General features: G+C 42.8%; 1 protein-coding gene across 1 annotated transcript in view; it reads right to left on the reverse strand.

Annotated features, from left to right (window-relative positions):
• LOC119159411 (elongator complex protein 1) overlaps positions 1–25,427 on the reverse strand; it is a 47,736-nt gene extending 22,309 nt beyond the window's left edge. Inside the window, exons 1-13 of the mRNA XM_075865159.1 lie at positions 25,174–25,427; positions 24,927–25,064; positions 24,508–24,589; positions 23,337–23,417; positions 20,921–21,006; positions 20,609–20,708; positions 20,229–20,319; positions 18,441–18,564; positions 18,269–18,365; positions 10,666–10,896; positions 8,459–8,635; positions 7,538–7,649; positions 4,472–4,633 (exon numbers count right to left, since the gene is read on the reverse strand). Coding sequence (XP_075721274.1) covers positions 4,472–4,633; positions 7,538–7,649; positions 8,459–8,635; positions 10,666–10,896; positions 18,269–18,365; positions 18,441–18,564; positions 20,229–20,319; positions 20,609–20,708; positions 20,921–21,006; positions 23,337–23,417; positions 24,508–24,589; positions 24,927–25,064; positions 25,174–25,317 — 1,625 coding nt within the window. The 5' untranslated portion in view covers positions 25,318–25,427. The remainder of the gene's footprint in view (positions 1–4,471; positions 4,634–7,537; positions 7,650–8,458; positions 8,636–10,665; positions 10,897–18,268; positions 18,366–18,440; positions 18,565–20,228; positions 20,320–20,608; positions 20,709–20,920; positions 21,007–23,336; positions 23,418–24,507; positions 24,590–24,926; positions 25,065–25,173) is intronic.
• Positions 25,428–26,359: the final 932 nt, after the last annotated feature.

The following is a 26,359-nucleotide window of genomic DNA, read 5'->3' on the forward strand; positions in this document are numbered from 1 at the left end:
CCAGATTATTCAAGCTGAAGTGAATAAGATGTTAACTAAAGGCATTATTGAGCCCTCATCAAGCCCATGGGCGTCACCCGTCGTCCTGGTTAAAAAGAAGGACAACACATGGCGTTTTTGCATCGATTACCGGCATCTAAATCGAATCACCAAAAAGGACGTGTATCCTTTACCACGTATTGATGACGCCCTCGATTGTCTCCACGGCGCACGCTACTTTTCATCCATCGACCTTCGTTCTGGTTATTGGCAGATTGCCGTAGACGAGAAAGACCAAGAAAAGACCGCCTTCATCACTCCAGATGGCCTATACCAATTCAAGGTTATGCCCTTCGGCCTATGCAATGCCCCCGCCACGTTCGAACGTATGATGGACTCTCTGCTACACGGGTTCAAATGGTCAACATGCCTGTGTTACCTAGACGACGTCCTCGTATTTGCACCTACGTTTGAGACCCACCTTGAGCGTCTGTCGGCCATTCTCGACGTCTTCCGCAAAGCTGGCCTCCAGTTGAACTCCTCGAAGTGTCACTTCGGCCGCCGACAGATTACCGTGCTGGGCCACCTTGTCGATGCTTCTGGTGTGAGACCGGACCCTGAGAAAATTCGTGCCGTCACGAATTTCCCAGTACCCCAATCCGCCAAAGATGTCCGGAGCTTTGTGGGACTTTGCTCCTACTTTAGGCGGTTCGTGAAAGATTTTGCGGCAATCGCCCAACCACTTACCGATCTTTTGAAGAAAGGCGTTCCATTTTCGTGGGGGTCCACTCAAGCTGCCGCCTTCTCTCACCTCATAACACTTTTGACGACGCCCCCTATCCTCGCCCACTTTGACCCATCTGCCCGAACTGAGGTCCGAACTGATGCCAGTGGTCACGGTATCGGAGCCGTTCTCGCCCAATGCCAACAGGGACACGACCGCGTTATCGCGTATGCTAGCCGCCTCCTTACACCTGCAGAGCGTAACTATTCGATCACAGAGCGAGAATGCCTTGCTCTTGTCTGGGCGGTCTCAAAATTCCGTCCATATTTATATGGCACTCACTTTTCCGTCGTCACCGACCACCACGCGCTCTGCTGGCTTTCATCCTTAAGAGATCCTACAGGTCGACTTGGTCGCTGGGCTCTGCGACTGCAAGAATACACCTTTTCTGTGATATACAAGTCTGGACGCCTGCACCAGGACGCCGATTGCCTTTCTCGCTATCCAGTTGACCCATCGGCCACCATACCTGACAACGACGCCTGCGTGTGCTCCGTTTCTCAACTGAACCACATAGCCGACGAGCAACGCCGTGATGCAGCCCTACGAGCTATCATTGAGCGCCTCGACTCCTCCCCATCGAACCGATCCTATCGCTCGTTCGTACTCCAGAATGGCACATTATACCGGCATAACTTCCATCCAGACGGCCCATCTCTGCTGCTTGCCATACCCAAACACCTCCGCTTGGCTGTACTCCACGAACTTCATGACGTTCCTACTGCCGGTCACCTGGGTGTGTCCCGCACATACGACCGGATTCGCCGTCGCTTCTATTGGCCAGGTCTGGCACGGTCCGTCAGAAGATACGTCGCGGCGTGTGAGGAATGTCAGCGCCGCAAAACACCATCGACGCTTCCGGCTGGGCGCCTTCAACCACTCGATATTTCTACTGAACCTTTCTTTCGCGTCGGCTTGGACTTACTCGGCCCTTTTCCTCTGTCTTCTGCTGGCAACAGGTGGATAGCTGTGGCCACAGACTACGCCACACGCTACGCAATCACACGCGCCCTTCCAACAAGTTGCGCCACTGACGTCGCCGATTTTCTTCTACACGACGTGATCTTGCAACATGGTGCTCCACGCCAGCTGCTCACGGACCGAGGCCGCACATTTCTATCGAAAGTCATAGCGGACATTCTACGCTCTTGTGCAACACGCCACAAGCTCACTACGTCGTACCATCCGCAAACAAATGGCCTCACAGAACGCCTGAACCGAACCCTAACTGACATGCTTGCAAAGTACGTTTCCTCAGATCACTCTGACTGGGACATCGCTTTACCATACGTGACATTTGCCTACAATTCTTCGCGCCACGACACGGCTGGTTACTCCCCTTTTTTCTTGCTGTTCGGCCGCGAACCCACATTACCCCTCGATACGACGATTCCGTTACCAGCAGCTCCAACTTCACAATATGCTCTGGACGCCATCAGCCGGGCCGCCCACGCACGCGAAACCGCTCGTGCTCGCCTTCTGACCTCCCAAGCAAACCAACGGCGTCGGTACGACCAACGACACCGCGATGTGCACTTTTCGCCCGGTTCGTTGGTTCTGCTGTGGTCTCCGACCAGGCACGTTGGCCTGTCTGACAAGCTGCTCTCTCGGTACACAGGGCCCTACAGAGTGCTTCGTGAGGTGACTCCCGTCACTTATGAAATCACTCCTGCTGCCTCGCCGTCTTCATCCACCCCTAGGGCCAGCGACATCGTACACGTCGCACGCCTGAAGCAGTACCACTCGCCCAATGATCTTGACATCTAGATGCGCCGAGACGGCGCCTTTGCCGACGGGGGTTATATGCTACCTGTAGGCTGCCACAAACCATAGTGCGAATGCGCGTGTGCGCCCGACGAAGAAGATGAGGCTCGCTGGCTGCTCGAGCTCGGAGCCAGACTGGCCAGTGCTGCAACCGCTCTTGCAAATATATTTTTCGAATATATTCGCAATACTTTGTCTCGTTACTCACGTAACAATATTAACAATTAGCATTAAATAGCTCGTTTCGCAGATAATCTGGTGTCGGTGTCAGTCTCGCTGATAGTGAGCAAAAATTATCATCTTATGCATGACTGAAAAATTGACAATGATGAATATAAAGTAAATAAATGATAAAGAAAACCTGGAGCTGAGTGGGGACCGAACCAGGGTTGTTTGTATTCAAGTGGGGATCGAAACCGAGTTGTTTGCGTTGCAAGCGAATTTTCTACCACACGGCCACGCCTCTGCTTGTGAAAACAGTGAAAAGAACTTCCTCTGCTTGAAAATGCAGTGAAAGTAGTTTTCATGCTTCACAAACACACGTACCCTGTATACATGCTTCACAATGCAAAATGAAATATTGCAGTAATAATGCATCGTACAAGCGCCCATTACCAGTGGGCATCAGAATATGTGATTATCATAATAGCTCACTGGTTGAAAGCAGGTGCCTCACTACAAAAGGCGTGCACGCTACTATGCCTATTCCCTTAAGGCCACGTATAGTGGGTGCATAGCAAATATGAAAAGATTTCCTGCACTAAGTGTTTGAAACGCACACTGGGAACAGGATGTCGCTATCGTGTTCAACTCCTAAAGCCGAAGCTTTACGGTTCCCTAATTTTTCTTTGAATTTTTTGCACATGGTTTAAAAAACGATGTTGCGGCATATCTACAATGTTCCACGCTGCTCCGTAGTTAGGACCAAGATGTGCTCCAGTGGCCTTCTTATCGTGATAAGAAGCTCTGCAGCCGGCGCCAGCACACCACACCTCAGCGAGGTTTTGACGTCCCACATAACCAGAGAGAGCAGCTATAACATTGTACACAAAGGTCAGCAGCTACACACTTGCTGCAGAGGAGACAACTTGAGGCCGTTAACAAAACAAATTCATGAACGGCTGCGAATGTCTCAGGCCAACGCAAAACATCGTCGCCACAACACTTGAAGCTGAGGTGTTGTCATCGTCAAACTCTAAGCTCATCCTCACTCAATTCAGGTGCAGCTGCAATACAATTTTGAGTGGCGCGTGTTTCTCGCAGCACAAGTGTGAACCCATGCGTACATGAAGACGTCACCATAGGAGAGACTAGTGACACTAGATGCTGCCTTCTGCCTGATATAAGGTTACAAGCAAAACTAGAGCTGCTGGAAACTGGCTGAGGAGGCTGCCTTCACACTTTATACATGTGGCAGACCTTCAGAAATATTTTTTGTAGACTAAATATTCCCTGACTTCTCTATTGAACACAGCTCTCTATTAAATAGGTGGCATAAATTTCTGGCAGTTATTACTGCTCAACATTGTCAGATTGTGAAGCTGACACATAGATTTGTTATTTGACTTGCAAACACTCTTTCGACAACAGAAATTTGATGCTGCTGCATAACTACGAGGGCACGCACTTCTGTCAAATTCGCCAGCCAAGTGCATTTTCCCAAACTACACGCACATTGGTTTGCACAAGGGTTTGTCAAAAGTGTTTCCAAAATGGGCAGATTTAAATTAATTCTTAAAGTTGAGTGGCTGGACCAACTACTAGAAAGCACTGGGTGCACGAGAAACAAATTCAACATGCCAAAATCAATGATCCAAAGTGCTGATCACCATTGATCAATTTGAATAGGCATGGTAACGTAACAGTAAATAGCATTCGTGCTTTGTATAGTATACTAGCATCAAGGTTTAGGCTGCAGTTATTCTTCAAAGGCTAATCACTTACTTTGCAACGAGATGTGTTTCTTGTTCATGTCTGATGTCCACTCGCAGTAGGTGATGGGATTCCTCACTAGTACACACACATAGCAAATAATCTTTGGCGGGCCATATCCAGTGGTGCAGGCTCATAGCATGCTGAGGTATTTGAATTCCATCAGGTTTTATTCTATAAAAATACAACATGCCATTCAGTTTGTGCTGTGGTGCGATTGAAGAATGAAAGCGTTGCACTTGAGGCCTTTTTAAAATAACTTTATGTAATCTTGTATCGTTGCACCGTCCAAATTTTACCCGTAGGTAATTTGCAGTGGAGTAGTTGGTCAGTTTATTGGTGTAGATGATCAAAAGGATTCTAATAGATGCGAAAACATTCAGCGGCTAAATATAAGGAAGAAATGAGACACACCAATAAAAGCGGGTTGACTGCTTCCATTAAGTGCAACCCAATACGAGAATAGAAAAAAATGCAAATAGTGATATTGCCACGTTCTATTTCTCAAGTTTTGTTATCGCCCCAAAACACTACACAATTCTAAGCGCAAACCACGCCTGCAGTTTTCGAGAAGCTTCCAGACTTTAGTAGATCATTTCGATAAGATCACGCCCACTCTGCGAACTGTACAGATTATTCTGGAACCTACGCCACCGCCAGCGATAACGCTAGAACATTCGATGGCAAGAGTATAAATGTCGACGCACTTCGCCGCTTGTGAGTAGTTGATCGACGGCAGACGCTCCGTTCGCCGCTATCAGTCCAAGACTGCTACTGTAATCGGATTTTCCGTTTACCTGGCAAAGGTTCGCCCAAATAAACAGTTAAATTCCTACAAAAAGTCTCCTGTCTTCGGCCACGTCACGACCCCGTGACAATATAATGTGAGAAACAGAATTATGTTAGAATTTCTTGCTGTGCCTTAACCAGATAACTGCACTGTCCCCTTTCTTACTTTGTGAAAAAGCGAACGATAGTCGGGTCAGAAATTATTTTGCCATAGAATTCGAATTATGATTCTAAAGACTAGTGAAGAAAATTAAAAGGAATTAAACTTGAGGAATGTAAATAAGGAGTGCTATGTACTAAATAAACCTTAGGCTGTAAGTTCAGCTGATCACATAAAGCTCTATGAGCAAAGAGTGGAGCCAGGCATGTCTTGTAATCACTTGAACAGATAATTGGCACCATCATTGGGTAATAAAATCAGTGTAGAAAGAATCAACATAGTTAAGGTTAAATTGAATTAGAGTGTACTAGAATAAGGGGAGTGCCCTGTACCGAGCTCCGAAAAGTAATGCCCAAAGAGGGTCAATCCGCTTGTGGCGCTGCGATCGGTAGTGTGTAATGTGTCGTCGTTTTAAGAGCCGCGCGCAGTTCCCTTGAAGTAGTCGAGCGGTAGAATGCTCGCTTCCCACTCAAAAGACCCAGGTTTGAATCCCACTTGTGGACGATAAATTTTTTTTAAATTTTATTTACAAAGGTGTCTTGGTTGGCTTTTATTTTTTTAAATCTAGCTTCAGTTGCAACATAATGCTACAAAAAATCCCACGAAATATGAAGTAAGAAAAAAAAAACTCGACGGCGAGCGCATTTATTTTTAGCGCTACCACACGAGATTCAACGAAGACTTAAAAGCATGGCTTCCGAGATTTTAGCGAATAAGAGAAACTGTGTGCTGTCACTCGCCAGCGGTCGTCGTCCACTGGCTCGCTTAGAAAAAAAAATACCAACTGAATGTAAACGATCTTCGGTCAGCGAGAAATTGCGAAGGTTTGAATACTGGTAAAGCAGCGATGGTTTGTCCGAGTTTTCAGTGTTCCTTCTGACACAAAAGACGGAAGCTATTGGCGTGTAACATTTATTACAGTGATCACGAGTTGTGCGGGAACAGACAAGCGAACGTGTTGATATTTTTGTAGCAGACGATAAAAAAGCGCCGTCCACAGCGCTCGTGCGCGAAACTTCATAGTTGCCGCAGCGGGCCAACGGTAGAGGCGAGCAGACAATGCGCGTGTTCCCCTTCAAATGTGGACCCCTCTGTACAAGTGAGAGTCTCATGTCCTGTTACACCTTTTCGCAAATGAAACCAACGTGAGAGGGCCACTGCTGTGTGCTTGGCAGCAGGGTTACCTAGAGAGAATCGACTGAATGCACTAAGTGTTCACTATTCGCTGTACCAACATGTCCGACCCAGAGGGCGAAATGGGAATACAGCTTACGCTTGCCAAGAGGGCATATGAAAAGTTCAAGTGTGGTCTACGAGGCACATTTCGAGCCGCATCATGTGCTTCGAGACTTCGTGCACATTATAGGCGGTAAAGAGGTCAGGTTGCCCCGTGACCAGCCAAAGCTTGCAGTCGGAGCAATGCCTGCTATACTCAGCTGACAACAACGTCCTGACGGGGGGGGGGGGGGGGGGGGGGGGGAACAGGAGAAGAATAATACGACAAAAGCCATGCTTCTAAGTTTTCGTTGAATCTCGTGTGGTAGCGCTAAAAATAAATGTGCTCGCTGTCAATTTTTTTTTTTGCTTCATATTTCGTGGAATTTTTTGTAGCATTATGTAGCAACTGAAGCTAGATTTAAAAAAATAAAAGCCAACCAAGACAACTTGGCAAATAAAATTTAAAAAAAAAAATCCAGTCATCCACAACTGAGATTCGAACCTGGGTCTTTTGAGTGAGAAGCGAGCATTCTACCCCTCGACCACTTCGGGGGAACTGCGCGCGGTTCTTAAAACGATGACACATTACACACTACCGATCGCAGCGCCACAAGCGGATGACCCTCTTTGGGCTTCACTTTTAATGCATTGGTGCTGCGGCCGTTCCGGGCACTCTCCTTGTTCTAGTACACTCTAATTGAATCAAGCAATGATATTGTAACGAGGCAATATTAAGAAATCTGTCATCAAAAAATAGGTACAGCTGACAGAGGAAACAAGATGCTCACCGAATTGGCTATTGTCCCAATTATATGGTTGATAATTACTGTTGCTCATTATACTAAGGGTTAAATATTTCAATATGTAGCACCCAATGACAGCAATCAATAAGGGAGTAGGGTAGTACCAACCTGTAAGGCCCATAGCATTCAGGTATGCTTGATGTAATCCTGAAGCCATTTTCTCCACCTGCACCTTCAAGCTGCAGTGTGCAACTGCCACTGGATGGCTTCACAAAATCTCCTGCAAAGTGAGATGACTGACTGCACAACTCTTTCGTACGATCCCTATCAAGTGTTCTGTGATAAGCTGTGTGCAAATGAATGAGGGGGGGGGGGGGACTTTGTATCTTTTTTTTTACTGTAAATTTCAAATACATGAAGGTAAAGTGTTTTAATTGGTTCGGAGACTTACTAGTGCTGATGAATAACTGGAAGCAAATGTGAATGACCAAAGTGATAGCACCACCTGGTGGTGCAAAGCCTGATCTGTCAAATGCAGCCATTACATCAGAAACTTCGTTGCTGATGTAAATTTGCAGCAGCATCAAAATCGCAAACATGTCAGGTATATACTTTTTTGTTATTTTTCGGAGATAAAAACTTGTCAAAAACAAGAAAACATGCAAATAAGAGTAGTTAGATGAAGTTTCACAGGGTGTTACTTGAAGCATCCAGTAACATGGTATCATGCAAACACCCTTGCATATACAGTCAAACCCCTCTATAAGAGACACTCATATAAGTGACAAATGGGTAAAAGAGACACAAGTGTGCCTACAGTAAAATATGGGTTGACAAGAAAATGCATGCGAGGTACCCTGCTTATAAGAAACCTCTCATATTAAAGACGAGAACTCCTGCCCGAAGCATGCCTCTTGTGAAGTGGTTTACTGTATACCTTAACAGCAGACATGTTAAAGCTGAGTGCTGGCTAAAGGTTTTTTCTCAATATGCATGCACTGAACATAGCAGTAGCTCAGCTTGAGCAACATTTAATTGGTAAAGTAAATGAACAGACTATAGAAAAATGGCAAAGATTATCATACACACCTGGGCTGCTGAGCACGAACAAGAGGCTGTTTTCCTCTTGAAGTACAATGGCAAAATCATTCTCATGCTGTCCAATTCCAAATGCCACGTCATTGACAGGTGCACCTGTCTTGACTTTGTAGCTACACATTGGTGGGGGTACAACAGCCTCCTTGAACAGTGTTGCCAGAACAGTATCTGCAGAAATAGCAAAAGGAGGTGACGAAAACTATATCTTTAAATATCCTGTACATTTGTTCATATTAGCAGTAGTGAAAGAAAGAAAACTGAACGAAATGAGGGTAACACAAACTTTTCCTCGCACACTTGGTTCCACGCCAAACCCAAATGTGCTACTACTGTGGCAATGGCCACTACACAATAATGCCAACTGTTGACGTGCCTAATTTATGCCTAATTGCACATGCCATTATTGTGTTACCATACAAGTCAGCATGAAAAAATTTGCTCGTCCACAAGGAAAACGGTTGATGTAAGGAATAGGTAATTTAAAAAGTTTTCCTGCGCGATGACTGGTCAAGAAAGCCTCAGTAGAGAACTGCACATTAACCTTTTCAGTGTCAATGACATGCAGCAATGATGGAAAGAACTATTAACATATGGCATCTACATTTACTGCTGCTAGGGCGGTGTGACGGCTAGCTTCAGTATTGCCCTTCGGTCAGTTCCGGCTTATTGCACTCGTACAATTGATGGCTGTCTGGTGTAGAATCTCTCATGTTGCTGCTCTCTCGTTTACTGCTCCATGAGGTGCGATTACGCCCGTTTCTGTGCACGTGCTTATGGACGCAAACGATGTCACTGTGGTTGTATTTTCTGTTTCGAGGACTCTCGCTTCCATCTCGTTGGAAATAAGATGGAGGATTATTATGGGTTTCTGACTCGTATGTGCTTTCTGGACGTGCAATATGCCATACAGTTTTTTTGAGTGGATTTGCGAGTGAAGCTTGCTTGCGCTGTGAAAGTAAACACCACTTTATAAGCTGCATGTGAGTCTAGCAGCAATTCCCCCAAATCATCACTTGTCTGGCAAGTGAGAGTCTGATTTGTTGGATATCAACCCTTTGTACGAGGAGTTGATACAAGTTTAGACCTTAATGTTGATGAGCAAGTGAGATCTCAAAAGGGTGCGCAGCAAGACGACGCCGGCTTTCCTTTTTTTCATGCACTTATTATCGCGACAGCGATAAAGAGCTCGTTTTGCAGAAATTCCAGCATCGGCGTGGTTGGTTGTGTGCGAAAGATCATCATCTTGTGCGTGACAGAGAAATTGAGAAAGATGCAAATAAAATAAATAATAAAACATTGTGTGTGCGAGTGATGATCACACCCAGATTGTTTGCATGGCATGCAGGCGTTCTACCACACAGCTACGCATCTGCTAGGAAATGCAGTGAAAATAACTTCCTCTGCTTAGAAGTACTGTGAAAGTAACTTTCATGCTTTACGAACACACGCGCCCAGTATACAGGCTTCACAATACAACATGTAATGTCGCATTAATAATGCTTGGTACAAGCGTACGTAGCCAACGGGCGTCAGCACATGCGATTATCATAATAACTTCGTGATTTAAAGTCGGCCACCTACTACAAAAGGCACACACAATACTGCTTTTATTCCTTCATGGCCACGTAGTGGGTTTCGTGGCAAGTTCGAAAATATTTTACGCATATGACTCCATGTGGTTTAAAGCATGCTACCCATTACATAGAATGCAGCCATGTACGAAACTATCACGGACACAAGCCACTTTTAGCTTTATGGATTACATTGTAGTAAGAACATCCACAATTTAAACTTTTGAAGTAACACAATTTTTTAACAGCCATATAAGCTTTTTTGAGTATCTTTCTTCCAATATTTTTGTCACTTTATGGTCTCCCTAAAAAATATTGACAATTTTTTGCCTGATTTAAGGTCACGGTGAATAAATTAAATCGGCAAGACAAGCATTTACCCTGGCGGGTTGCATTTGACAAAAACATTCGACTGTCATTGGGTTAAGAGGAACTGCTTGGTTTTTATAGCTGTGCACCTAAGTAAGTTCATCACTCCTTTAGCATTTTGCCTTTTTTTTGCATCATTTACGCGGACAACAAACTGTGGCCTTCTATTTAACAGAACATGCCATAACTACTAAGCATTTGGGCAGTGTAATTTCAGTGAAATTTCAGATTTCAGTGGTCACACGGCTATCTCGTTACCTCCATCGATGACAGCCACGTTGGCAGTGCTCTCCTGTGTCCAGCAGTGGCTCTGGTGCACAGCCCACGACCACGCGTAATGCCAGTACTGCCCATCCACAGACAGCACGTGCAGAGTGAGCATGTTACCCTCGTCCCAGTGCAGGTCGGCAAGCCTGCCAAGTCCACCGGTGCTGAACTGTAGTGTCTGCTTCAGGTACCACTGGTAGTTCTTCATGCTATACAGCAGCACTAAAGAAAAAGCAACATGTAAGGCCATAGTGGTCACCTAGCCTGCCCGAAATAGACCTTTTCACGAAAAGACTCATCTCCAATTTCTGGGACCCTGTTAGTCGCAGCAACTACAATATGAACAATAACGTAATGCGTGTGTTACATTAGCAAAGCACAGCATCCACAACTATGAGCTGAAATTGAGCCCACTTAGATTTCTTTTAGATTTATTTACATTGAATGAAATGTCGAAAGCTTGCACCAAGTGTCACAAAGCCCAGAACAGCAAAGCTGGTTGATCCTCAGCTTGTTAAGCTGCTTAACAAGAATCACAATGCCTACGGTGATTGGATCAAACATGCTTGGCCGAAGAAGCAGCAGCCAAGAGACGGCGATGGGTGGACCTGGAATATGCGCAAGGCTTGCCACTCGAATTATGCCGAGACTGTTGCCCCCCGAGCCAAAGTGTAAGAAACTGTGGCGATTGCTGTGGAAACGGCTTGGTGGCAGCTGCCCTTCGACGCGGTGTCAGCTTGGTTATTTTTAGCACAGACATGGCGCAGCAAAAGTGTCGCATTAACGGCTGTCTTACTGCCAGCTTTCACAACGCTGTTAAACAGCCACAGCCTGTTAAATACTAGGTACCACAGCCTAATGAATCAATTCTCAGATTACCCATCAAATGTGCAGTCGTGCTGTGCCAGTACTACACGGCAGTGCTGACAAATAAAGAATCAGTGAAATAAATACAGTTTGAATTATTGGCATCCTGTGTAAGGAAAGAACATTTTCTAGGGCTTGGTTCTCTATTCGACACAAACTTAACAAAAATCAGCAGATAATGAGGCCAAGGAAGGTATAGGCAACAACATTTTTAAAAGAAATGTACCATTTGCCAGTGTCACCGTGTAGCCTTGCAACCTGTTAAAGCACAGACATAAATTGCGATTCATAGATAATGAGACTGAACAGTAAAATATTTCTGCAATGCCGACGTTCTGTGAGATTGTTCAGGTGTATTGGGCACTCTTGCAGGGTGCCCAATACACCATAAATGATATTTTTGTGAAGTAGTAAGGCATCCACTATGCCACTTTTCCTCATTATTTGGAGAAGTGGGGTACCCACTACAGAATTGCAAGCAATTTTGTGCAATTCCTTTGACGCTGTGTCTGACCAGGAATTGCGCCTAATGCCATTGTATAGGGTCGGAGCATTCGAAGACCAACTCATTTTGCAATTCACATTGTGTGATGCTTGATTGTTCCTTTGCTGTTTTAAAATGCTTTATAACACACATTAACGCAATTCTTTTCTCGACATGAAGCCTGCATAGAGTCAGTTCGCAATGGCGTTTGAAATGCCGGCACAGCACAGTGGTAAAATACAGGGGTGGCTGGCAGGACCCGCGGGTCCGAATCCCAGTCTTCGCTCGGTGTTCTTTTTTACTTAGTTTTCTAGTTTATTTCGTGCAAAGTGGTTGCTACGAACACCGGCGGAGATGGACCACTACAATTCAACGGCCCTTGTGATCTGGTAACTTTGGTGTAAAAATAAAAACAAGAAACAAAAACACACACATGTTCCCTTAAAGCGAACCACCTAACAAGTCTAACTACAGGGCCCTTTGGTCATTGCATACTTTCATTCTCCCACGTCCCAGAGTCCCCCATAGGAGTAGAATAGAGAACAGAAGAACACAAGAGCTTGGCTAGAGGGGAAAGTGTGAGGGAAGGGGTGCAACAAAAAAAGCAAAATGAAAGTGAAAACGGGAACAAAAAAATTTATGTGCGTTATAATCGCATATGAAACCGAAACCATATTTGGAACGCTAGCACTACTATCAGACGGGTTCGATGAATTGTGATCACCTTCACACAATGGTGTCCAAGCTCATGTTGTGGTCAGTTCATGTTGTTTTGCATAGGGCGAGTGTGTGTTGTATCTGTTCCCAGTGAAGTGCAAATTGTCATGTGCCATTTTCATTATGAAAGTGCACGACGAAGGAAGTTAATTTTGCACACTAAATATAGCTCCGTTGTGTCTTTTCTACGTGCCCACGGCTTGTGACTGTGAGTAGCACAAACTGAAATCTCCAGCTGCACAACAATCGGGAAAAGTTACTGTGGTCTGAAAATGAGAAAATATACAAACCTCAAAGAAAAGCTTGCAGGCTTGCTTAATGAGGTACTGACACAAAAACTTTGTCCTCGCATTTGTTTGCACCAATCTGTTGCTAAGAGCTTGTTGGTAATAGCATGGCACATCGTTTGCTGCAGCATGCGAGAGATGATTAATTACAGGCCCCTCATTATTGACCAGTTTCAATTTCAGTTTGAGAGAGCTCCGAAAACAACAAGCAGCCAGGTGAAACTATCGCCACCTAGCGTGTGCAGCTCTCGACCCATCAGCACACAGAATTGTGATGCACTTCCACACAGTCCACATCAAGAATTCCTTTCGAATAAGAAACAGAACTGCAGTGTCGCCAAACACAGAACTTTCAACGCGTGCACCGCGACCATGCACTCGTTACCAGCCACCAAGAAGTATAGACTGCTGGAACAAATGTGACAAAAAAAAAATGGCAGCTATGACGGCATCATAATTTGTTTTATTGACTGCAGCAAGATGGCGTGAGGGAAGTAAGGGCGTCTACCCCAAGGGGTTCATTTAGGTGGTGTCAATACCTTCAATATTCAAGCTTGAAAATTGCTGTAGAATACATTCCACGCTATATTCACTGTTGATATTTTGCAGTTGATATACGCATTTTCAGGGGAATCAATCCCTCAGGCAAGCTCGGCTGCGAAATTTTCTGTCAGTACCCCTTTAAGCAACTCTGCCTATATTTACTTTCTCAAGGTAACAGCATGCAACAGAGGCGTATTCAAAAGTGATATCAAGGCAAGTAAAACAGGCTCATAGAAGGTGAACAGACACAAGAATAAATTTTCCAGTTTTTGAAGGAAAATTATACTTGTCTCCCCCTCCTCCCCTTCTTTTTTTGTCTAATCTTCAAAATAGGGTCATACAGTTCTGCTGTGAAAATGTTGTAGCAATTTATTCATGAGCATATTTCTAGAAAAATCTCGATACAGCAAATCTCAAGAGATCCCTAAAAATCATTTGTTGTTTGAAAAATTGTTGAAGTAAAAGTATTAAAAATTTGCACAAAAATCATAGACACAATGACGTGAGTCGCCTACCTGTGCTGTGTACACATTTGCGACCGTGTTATACTCTAAAAAGCGTGAAAAAATGAAAAAAACATAAAATACTACAAAACTAGGTTTATTTGGGAAAAAGCACAATCTATACGGATGTGGGCAGCTCAACTGCTGAAAGACGAACTCTCAAGCGTGCGCTTCCTTATTACGCATCGTGAAGCATCGGCGTTAAAATACCGATTCTTCACATTCTGCACAGGCTGTTTCCTTAACACCATTTTCACTCTCATCACCGTTTTCTCATCACAACAAATAGTATGGATCATATCGGTCATCAATCAGCTAAGCTCACATGCATGCTTCACGGGTAATCATGGGCAACTTCATCCCGTAGGTCACTCGCGTCACATTTTTCACTGTCATAGCGTTCCTTTTGTGGTTCTCCTGGAGCTCATTCTGAACGTTCAATCGCCAACCAAAAGGCCAGAAAACAGCAGTGTAACAAGCACGCAAGTAAAGCTCCCTGACCAAAACAAAGAGAATGGGGCAAAGTCTGACCAGAAAAACAAGTACTCCCAGGCAACCATGATGGCGATAAGGCTATCACACAATTGCATAGGGCAGGCAGATAGAGAAATACGCGGGCGTTCTGATGATGATGACAGTGGCAGTTGAGCATTATTGTACAGCCGTGAGTAACTTTTTAAAATTGCTATTTGTTATTTTGAAGTGTTGCGGAAATACTATAAGGGGTACAAAATTCAATACATTATTCTGAAGCATTCCTCATTCTGAAATTCGTAGTAGTGAAATATTCTTACATTAAACCAATGAACATTCGGAGAGAGATTTTCAAAAAAGTCATCAATCTGATAGCTAATTGTTTATCTGAGGTTTTCTATAACCTCGTTTGACTGTATTATGAAGTTACGAAATTGAGTGCTGGTTAGGTTACTGCAAATACTCTACTTCAAAATGAATGTTTTTTCTTGTTCACTTCCTCACATTGTAAGTATACTCCATTCAGTATTTTTAAGCAACACATTTAAATGTGTTTGTAGGGATGCAACAGCCAAAATAGAGTTTGGAGCAGTTTTTGGAGCAGCAAAATTTTACATTCCGAGCACTAAAATCCAATTTACAAGCAAGTTACAAAAAAAACATCCATTTTTATCACGAAAGATCAAATTTGGTGCAGTATTAAAAATTACGTTTAGAAAAAGAAAATTATGTGCAAATGTTTTAACATCACCTAAATTGTGCAGAGTGAACATAAGCACTGCTACAGTTAAACCTGCTAATAGCCAACCTCCATATAACGAATTCCTGCATATAACGAAGTTTTCTATTCCCCACCGTCGCTCCATAGGGGCACATGTATTTGCAACCTCGATGTAACAAAGTAACTGCAGGAGACAACCTTGATATAACGAATTTTCCCCACCGACAATCTTGGAGCTTTGCTCCGCATTTCGGCATTTTGCTACGACCATGCATCTTCCGCCGCTGCCCCGCCATCGCCGAAGCTGTAGCGGCGAGTACGTGGGCCGCGTCCACGTGAGGCGGGCGGGTGGGCCTACATTTTACGGGCCAGCGTTAACCCCTTTCTCACCACCGCGGTCGCATGCGTGGGTGTGCCCCCCCCCCCCCCCCCTCTTTTACAAACCAAAATAATAAAGAAAGCTACTTTTGCGCGTTGGCAGTGCCACGCTTTTAGTTAGCGTCACACATGTGGGGCCGCGTTGCATATGCGGGGCTCTTTACTGAATAGTTTCTGCGGTAACCGTGTCTGTGTCCGTGTCTTTCACTCTTCGTTTTCAACGCCGTGCGCATGTGCATAGTTTCACTGCGCGCGCATGGTGCCCCCCCCCCCCCCATGACGTTCAGCTTTGCTTTTTTTTTTATTGCGATAGCAATTGTGTATATGGGCAGTTACGGCTGGGTTTTTGCCACCGCCGCCTTTATTCACTGTGTATACGTACCTATATATGTATATATATGAAAATACAAGAAAAAAAAGGGGGGGGGGGGGCACCCACGCTCGGCGCTCAGCTCATCACGATGTGCCAATGGGCGCTTATCTCCTACGCGTACTTTGCCCTGCAAATGCGGAGGGGGAAGAGGGGGGTTATATGCTCGTGCGCGCGCGCTTATTTTTTGGTGGGGAGAATCGCGCGCCTTCGACTTTGACCGGAAAGATTGCGTTTGCTCTTTTCACACAGTCCCTTCGCGTTGAAAGCGCACTGATACTCGCAGAGATAGCAAGCGCATCAGCGATCACGACGGCCCTTAAAGTCCGAGTTTATTATTGGTACTTGAGCGATTCCCCCCACCTCCTGCCCACGTTGTTTCATGCTCGTTTAAGACACATGGTTTACTTTCTGTTTGAGCATTCAATGGCAGTTCTAACACGCGGGAGATGTTATGCACTTTCCAAGCGATAGGGATGGGCCGACTCACGTGATCTCTGCTTCAGCAGCGCTCGCGTGCTTTTACCCGCTTGTGAAAGTTACAATGCGCGGGAGCATGTTGTCAATTTGGACTTGTTGCAGAACATGGTGGCGACAGCAAGAACTTGCCGAGAAGGCCTATATAATTGCTATCGCAATAATAACGCAGTTTTTTACTGTAAAATGAGTGCTTGGGGTTAGCTCTGCCTTCAGTCCCCCTTTTGTTTAATTTGCACGTTTATTTTCCGAATTTTTGTACCGAACTTCGATGTAACGAAAACTTCTATATAACGAATTTTTCTGAGAATTTATCAATTTTGTTATATCCAGGTTTAACTGTGTTTCAATAAAAGTAGTATTTTGAACAACCCCACTGCAATAATGGATTCCACATTAACACTTGCTGCACCTGTCAAATGCTTAGACAGACTCTGCAAATTCAAATGTGGTTCAGGAGGTTTGTATAACTAAGAAGTAGGAGTGGCGAGCAAAATAAAATGACGTACAGTTTTTTTTTCACAGCTGCAGAAATGTAATATACTGCTCCAAATAACTGCCAGTAAGCCAGTAACCTTTTTCCTTTTTATATATCAGCGGTCATACTGGTGCTCACAATTATGCGGCGTATGCAAGCATGAGTAATCCGAAGAAATGTGTGTCCCGTGACAGCCCTTTTCAAATTCTGACTGTGCTTTTTTACAGGGCACCATTGTGTTGCGAAAAAGGTGGCTGAAGCAGCATTCTGCGCAGCTGAATACAGAGCCAAGAAATTTTTTGAATTACTATACCCACTCCGTTATCCCCCCCCCCCCCCCCCCTCTTCTTTTTTTTTCCTTTCAGGATGGGGTTAAGTATGGGGCACAATTTTTTGGCTCGCTTGCAAGGCACGTCCAAACAGATAAAGTAACAGTGGCACGCATCCACTGGTGTGGTGACGGCCCTGGGTTATCCATCGCGGGGACGACGCAACTTCAAGACATAAAAATGTTTTATGCGCTGTTTTTATGGAAATCAACATGGTCACCGGCACTGCCGGCATTAGCAGCCCTTCAAGTTTGTTCGCGTGCGAAAAACCCAACACACGCTTCCAGCTTTAGTTCCTAAAATGCCATAGCCACATTCCTTCGCAAAAAAGTTCATGTTTCCAGCGATACGTTGTTGGCTATGGCAAATTATCTTTGGGTTTAAACTGCGTCGTCCCATCAATCGGCATATGCTGGGGTCAGCAGACCTACGGGCGCCTGGCGTTGTTACTTTATTAGGTCGATCATATCTTGCTAGTGTCCTGACCTAATGAATATACGCAGTGGTTTAGAGTTAGGGTCTGTGCGCTTAGGCTAATTGATGACGCAAACTGCGGGTGGCCTCCATTTCTCGCTCAAGTTAGCGCAACTAAGAAAATTTGGAAGCAGCACAGACATTTTGGTGCAGCGTGGCCCAATTTTAGTGTAATTTATGGTTTTGGCACAGCTCGGCGCAGAAACGGCGCAGAAATGGGCACAGCTCGGCGCAGAAATATCAAATTGGCACAATTGGCGCAGCTGTTTCACCCCTGCACTTGGCATGTTCACATTCCTTTTTTGGGGGCACTTCTGATAAGCCAATCTCCTGATAAGACGAACAAATGACTGCGGTCCCGTCAAGTTCATCTTAACAGGAGTGTACTGTATTTTCTTGCCACGAAAATAATGAAAAAAATTATTCGCAAAAATAATTAAAACATGCGTACATTGTTTTTATTCTTTATTAAAATATAGAAAGTGCACTTACCCAGTTCTTTGGGAGGTGGTGACGATTGATCAACTGGAAACATTGACCCAACCACCGCCAGTATGGTGGAGTCGGGACTCCAGGATACCTCCTTCAGCTGCAAGAAAACAAGGTGCAGGCTGAGGTCAATTCATGCTCCACTAAGAAGAAAACAGAAGAGGCAGGAAAGTACCTGAAATTCATTCGATCTAAAGGGCAGCTGGAAACTTCCATGATTTAAACCATTCTTCTCAAAAAAGACAATCATGTGCTTGTTTGGTAGACGCTGACTTGAAGCAATCACACTGCCTGACGGTCTGAGAAAAAAAAAAAGAAAAGGCAGACAATTTGGAAAAGAACCAAATATTTTCACTAGAAATGCCTTAACACTAAAAAAAAAAGCAGACCATTTGGGAAACAACCAGAGATTTTCAGTAGAATTGCCTTAACTTTTATAATAAATTGTAAAGGTCAAAGGCAATTCGTACACGAGAAACCACCCACTTTGTCACCAAACCACACTATTCTGATCAAAATGCGTTAAATGATCTACGAGAAGAATGCCCTATGCACTAAATGTCCAAACATGGTAAAGGTACAAAGCATAAAAGGAAATATTGAAGTGATCAACATTGCCTGCAGATTGAAAAAAAAAAAAGATGTTATAATATTGAACACTGACATAATATGTGCCAGAAATACCATCTGATTGTGAGACATGGCACTGGGCGAGATGGGCGAATAATCCTGACCACTTAGGATTTTTTCAACAAGATGTTATCATTTTAAATTATGGTGAGTGTGGTTGAATAAGGGTACGAAGCAAGCACCAAGACTGAAGGTAACATTTCAGTAAGGTGACTTATCTTTGTTGGGGCAATGATGAAGACAAGTTGCTTTGTCAAAGCATTGTCTGAAACCAGAATTTTCTTACCGCAAGAGATGCACACCAGCCAAAGTTTTCAACAAATACATATATTCGTTTAGGTGAAGTCTCTCTAATGTATTTTTAAATTACAGGGCTGTGCATAAACCTTAAATAAATTTTACAGCAGTCATCTTCCTTGAATCAAATATTTAGAACATGAATCAAGCCTATGGCTTATTTTGTCTAAGTGATTTACATTAGATTGCAATGAAATTCCCTTAGTTCACGAATGTTCATTCATTTCCAATGAGCCCCCCTTTACTGCTCCTCTAGTGTATCCAACATAAAAACCAGAGATTAACCAAGCGAGGATCTTTATTACGAAGCAAAAAAAGAAAAACTAATGCCTATGCAAGGACTGAAAAAACTGAAAAGATATAAAGCAATGCATCTTATTATGATGCTAACTTCTAGTGATGCAAGTGAGCTTCTCATTATTGCTAATGGGAACAGCTTGCACACTCATAGAAGTAGAGCACTGACAGTGACATACAGTATTGTTTGCAATACTCATATGTTAACAAGTTCTACAGAAGTTTATCTAACTGGGTGGAAAATTCTTGAGACCGAATTGGCATCCGAAACGTTTACGAAGTCTTGATGTGTCGGCACTGGTCCCTTTGTGAGGAGTTGATCGAAGCTGTGGAAAGATCTATCATCTTTTCCCTTCTCTTCTTGCTGCTCATTCTCCCTCTTTATCCTGACGCAAAATACATGGACCAACATTATGCAGGCAGCATCCCCGATGTTGTTGGAATAGTTCTGAACAAACCACAACTTGAGGAGAAGCACTCTTATCAGGTTGACATAGGTGATATTCAACCGCTGACGAACAGACCATGATGGTCATGAAACTTCAGCACTACTCTAAACTCTGGCTACTGCTAGTTTAGCATCAATAAAGTAGCCATATATACAGTTAAAGTTCAAGCAACTTCACCTCTGCATTTTTTCACTTGAGAGTGCAGCAAGTTTAGGAAAAGAAACTGTGGCAACCACTAGGCAGCCAAGAATTAGAGAACATAAATTAACTGTAGTGCTTTAGACACTTACTTCCAACCAAGGGCTTGTTCCAGGCCATGCATGTCTGCACCCGTGTACTGCAGCGTGCCATCTCGGCTCCATAACCTCAACTTACGATTTCCTGCAAGGTTAATCAGAAAGTTGGTGTTCCACCTCTGGTACTGATAGTGACATGTTGGAGCAGTCATGTAATATTCTTGCATCCAGCAATCATAAAATCATACATAGCAAAACCTACATTTGATTAAAACAACACTTGTTGGCATGTTTTGTATAGACTTGGTTTTAAGTTGATGTAATTGAGTCTTATGAGATAAGGAGATTCTGTTAAGTTTTAAAGAAAAGAAACATGAAGGTTACCTAAAACTTCAATTCCACAAAACGATTTCAGGAGGCTTCATATGACATACCTACAGCAGGATTAATGCTAGAAGTGACGAAGTACTGGCCATCACCACGCCATGAGACACGAGGACACTTGTCATCCCACCAGAAGGCAGGCTCAGGAGGCTGCACATTGCAAAATGTTGACAACACAATATACATTGCTTTTTCATTAGTCATCCAACTAAGCAGTGACAGGCCTAAAAATATAAAGAATAATTTAGCAATAAATATAGGAGCATGCAAAGTTGAAAGTCCTGCCTTAATTTTAAACAGCTGGCAGTTTACTGTAGCTTCAGAAAGCTTGCATCCAGTGACACGTGTTCTTGAGACACTACCTTATCCTCCACCTTGGCAGCCTGCTTTCCTTCAGACCCATGAAACTGGGTTTCTTTGGAGCCCCAGCCAGCAGTGATGGGAGCACCTGCAAAATATAGAGTTGTAAACGAGCAATTCTATATCGAGCTTTTCAAATAAACAATTGGTTCGATATCTGTGGAAGTACATAAAATAAATTGAAAAGTGCACACGAACATCACAGATGTTCCAGCTTGCTAGGCTTTCCTGGCTTTTACACCTTCAAATGTTGGTCCTTTTTATTAAGCTCTCCTAATATCACATGTAATCGCTGTAAACAAACAGAGCAGGTAAACAAGAGAAGAAAGACAACAGGGCGAAGGCCCTGTCCTGTTGCCTTCCTTCTCTTGTTTACCCACACTGCTTTTTTACGATAAATCCACGCCAACAAGCTCAAGTTTTTACCCTTTTAGTGATATGTAAAAAATTACTGTTGGTTTACTCAAAGGGTAAAGCATTGGCAGAGATAGCAGGGTTAAGCATTGGGCTTAGACTACTCAGGTGATGCACTAACCATTTACATATTCACTATATCCATATGCAAAATACGCAGGTGCACCACGTCTTCTGGTATCCTTACAAGCTTTAGAGTGCCAAGTTGGGTGTATATTGCCATTGCGTTGGTATAAATTCACTGATAGAAAAAAGCACTTTTGAATAAGCCAGTGAAATTACATTAACGTGATGGCTGTTAACCTTGTACTGAAATTTTTTTTCACTGTAAAAGAACACTTAAGACAAACGACAAGGGGTGTGCAAATATTTGAATATTTCTTTAATGGTGTTTGCTAATTAATTCTTGCACCGAAGTTTTACTATATGAACTTCCCAAAGATAAATACAGTCAATGTACGATTGATTGCCAGTGGCTTCTTGAAATTTTCAATATGCTTCACCCGAATCACTGCCGCATCACATTCACGTGTTGCGGCAAAGCTGCCTTTCAAGCTCTGCTACTGTTGCCTGTGTATTAGGTCAAGAAAATGCTGGTTTACATGTGGGGTATAATAAATACTGCAAAAAAATGGGCTCAATTAATGCTGTTTTGGACTTGGAATTTGGTCAGGCAGTCCAAAAACTCGGACAAAAAAAATATTTAACCCCCAAAATTTCAGATTTTCTGATATATTGACGTTTATGAGGCAGATTTACAACTACGGACTCAAAAGGAGCACACCCTTGTCCACCACGTCAGTTGGGCTTCCACAGACATTAAAGAGAGGCTGAGGAAATGACATACTTTCTTTTCACATGTAAAGTGTTATTGACAACACTTTGGTTGAACCAAATCATGTACATCTATGCAATTTGGCCTCTGCATTACTTCATTCTTGATAGGATAACTATAAAACACTACCTGGCAAGCACCTCACGAACCTAGCAAAACAAACACTCTCATGTTGCTATCTCATCAGCGTATGCCTAGGAATCCTCTCCAACTTTGCTTCTGCGATTTCACTTGGAAGTATTCGAAGTTGCTTTGCTTCTAAAATTTTGCTATTTGCACAGCTCATCAAAGGCACATTCTGTGAATAAAGCTTTTTATGACCACTGTTCGGAACCAGCAATTTTAAAGCAATTTTTCAATGTAACCCGCCGGCACTAGAATCAATGACCTGAGAAACTATGATGTTTGAGAAATATAGCATTTACCTAGCGTATACAGCATGTGATGACACAAAGTACAAAAAATACAGTCAGTAATATTCCAACATTTCATTGTACTATCAATTATATGAACACTCCAGGAAGACTTTTCTCATTGTAAACAACACATCTACTAGGAATGCTTGTCTAGATTGTTTGCATAATTGCAAGTACAAGAAAGTGCAACAATCTTAATGAAAGAGCACCACTCCAGTATTTTGTTACACTTATATCATGAGGACACAACATAATGTTCCCAAAACATCATTCCACACCTTGACTTTTTTTTTAAATTATAGAACTGTAATGCATTAATCAGCAACACATATTAATTAACAACTAAAGAGTATGAAACACTACTTAGATGTCATGCCCTATGCCAATGAAAAATACAGTGAGCTCAGCAAAACAGGCTGGCAAGTTGTGCACTACACTAGTGCACATGCAACGAACATAGCCAAAGATGAATAAGGCCAAATGATGCTGATGTGAGCAGTGTTATTTGGCCTCATTCAGCCTTAGCAGAGTCTGCCCCAAGAATGATTTTATTTAAGGCAATTTTAAAAGTGTCACTAAACTTTTTAAAAATGTATTTTCCCACCACAGGCAGTATGTCTACTACATCTAGTTTTATGATCACGGTGCTAAAATAGTTTTAGTTCCTGAAGGTTTCAAGGATACAAGACAGAATTAGAGAGAACACACAAGGTCAGAACAACTAATAATATTAAACATATGCCAATTACTTACATTCACCAAATTCCTCAGCATGGAGATCTTTTTCTGAGATCACATCAAAGTCCTTTGTCATAAGCAACACTTTGTTTTCACCTAAAATTCAATGAACAAAGGCATTGTAACAATAATCATAGTGGCAACGGTAATCAGTAGTAGCGCTAAGTACAACATCTTACTACCTCATTCACCTCAGCTTATATACGAGAATATGGTATCTTTCAAACATCTGGTTTTTGTAATGAAGAGCTTCAACATATTCAAGTTACGAATTTTATATGTAAGAACAATGTCCTATGATAGCACCTCATTATTTTTCTTTCTATGGTGAGCTCTTAGATAAGAATGGGCTGCAGATAAAAAGGTATGCAGTTTATTAAGTACGTCAAAGGAATAAAGAATGTTGAACTTGTAATACACACTATGTGAACCTACAGCATCGACAGCAGGTGGCACTATTTGAAAAGATCGTGTCAAAACCCCTACTGCGATTCCTTTACTCACGTGCAGAACGTGCGTTATGGGAACATAACTTTAACCAAGAAAATTCATGCTGCTTTGATAATTACATGAATATAGTGGTCATTTTTTCATTATTTTTCGAACACCAGCACGTCATTTGAAAATCCCCTGAAAAGATCAACTGGCGATCTAAAAACCACAACTAGGAATAATTTATATAATATCATCATCGTAGCTGTATACAGACATCACCAACGTTTGCCATCGACGATCAGCAATGGATATACAATGGGCCTCGCTTAAACCAAATGTTGTGACAAGGCGTCTTATCTCTGTCACACGAGTGTCCTAGTTGAAAGAATGGCTCGAGACTGAAGCTTCACCTAGCTCAGTGACTGATGATGCCTTCCCTCCATTTATTTGAGCAAAGTGAGGTATTGGGCTAGTTGGTTTTCCATAACTGAAAAAAAAAAATGCACTACAGTTGCTGCGGAGAACGAAGTTAGAGAGAAGACAAGAAATGAAGTGGACAGTACAAGCACGAGTACATTCTACTTCATTTCCTGTCTCCTCCCTAACTTCGTTCTCAGCAGCAATTGACTGTACCGCAATTTTTTCAGTCATTTTATTCAGCTATTATTTGAGGTCGTACTTGCATAATTTCACAAAATAGGCAATCCACGAGGGCGACCGGTAGAATTGACAAAAGAGAAAATGTACGCACCTGATATAACAACGACGAGCTCATAATCTGGACTCCATTGCATGGCCAAAATTCCACCCGTAACACTGCCAACAGCTTGAGCCTACAGACAGCCGAATTGGAGGGCAATCAAGGACACATACTTCAAAAGCTAAAGTGAGCACGATGCTTGTTTAACGGGTTCAAACATCTCAAGCGTTCAGGATAAGTACAAATGTAAGTAAAACAAGAACATAAAACTGTACCACATTAGAACTGCGCCATGTTTCGGTTACAGCACGCGATCACTGCAACGCATTCATCACTACGTTTGTTCCTCTTCCTTCATTAACTTCAGAGCCAACATCCTCAGGTGTAACATCCTCAGCCCGTTTTCACAACGGTAGCGTAAAAAAACACTCACGCAGTGAAGCTCGTTCAAAAGAAACCACGTTGCTTACCTTGCACTGACTGACATCGTACATCAGTATATCACCAGACTTCTTTCCGATGCATAATGACTGGAACTCCGAAATGAAAACGAAGCTTGATACGACATCGCTGTCATTTCCAAGCTCGTCAACCAGTGTCTTCGTCTCCTAAAGAGCAGCAGTTCACTCAAATAATCATGACGGTCGTGAATACCACATCCACTAACAATACTGGTAGTACCATGCAGCGTGCGGAAACTAAAATCAGAATGAGTACCTCTAGGTCTCTGCCGAGAGAAAAGATGCAGTTTCCATCCACGACGTAAACGTTGCCGGAATCGGCGTCGGAACAAATGCGGCTGTTTGTGCCGGCCAATGGCAGCTTTTTAGTTAAAGTATGTCGAAGCTGCAAATTCCGCATGGCTACTACTTTCAGAGCGCGTTACAGAAAAACGCGCTGCTGGGAGATTTCACGCTGCAGCAGAACACCACACACAAATACGGAACCGCAATGCTGCATGCATGCGCTGCGCAGTGTTGTTGACTAACGTCAAATGTTTCGCTGCAGTTGGCAAGTAACATTGTTTATAGGACCATCAATAATTCGCAATAACAATTTCAAAGCACAAATAGAAATGAAAAATATGTAAAAATTTCTAGATAAATTAAAAAGTTAGCTTACATTTTAATTGTTTTTTTACAAACGTTTTTTTAGTTTTGGTTTTGATTTTTTACAAATATCTTTTTGTGTTTTTTTACGTGACGGAAACGATTTTCCATTCTCCTAGTAAGTAAGACTCGAGGCGCGCATAATCACAGTGTAATTTGTTTTGAGAGTTCAATCGCAATTTCAGTTTTATTGAATATTGTCCTTGATCTCTCCGAACGAAATTGATAATTGTGCACAAATTACGTTATTTTAACCGGACTGACTCGCCAACAGTAAAGTAACCAATATATATATATATATATATATATATATATATATATATATATATATATATATATATATATATATATATATATATATATATATATATATATATATATATATATATATATATATATATATATATATATATATATATATATATATATATATATATATATATATATATTGTAGTGGGGAATTCGCAAGGCAATGATAGTGGGACCATCGCTGAGTGCGAAGCGCGAGCACGAGCTGTAGACACTGGACCGCGCGAAAGAAGAATACGAGAGTAGACATTTTGATTATCTTTCTAAATCAAAGAATAAGCGTGCTTTGTTCGCTTATCTTCGGACAAGAAAAGTACTACCAGCACCTTTAACGTTGCAGTCATGTGTCTTGACGCCGGTAGAAATGAACACTTCTCTAGAAGACATAGCGCAAGGTTTAGACATGACCTACTACACTCCTGACCTGCCCAGAGAGCACCTCTTCCAGCGCCCACGTTCTAGTTCATACCTTCTGCCGCTAGGGC

This window comes from Rhipicephalus microplus, chromosome 1 (genome assembly GCF_043290135.1).
Source record: "Rhipicephalus microplus isolate Deutch F79 chromosome 1, USDA_Rmic, whole genome shotgun sequence".
Lineage (NCBI taxonomy): Eukaryota > Metazoa > Arthropoda > Arachnida > Ixodida > Ixodidae > Rhipicephalus > Rhipicephalus microplus.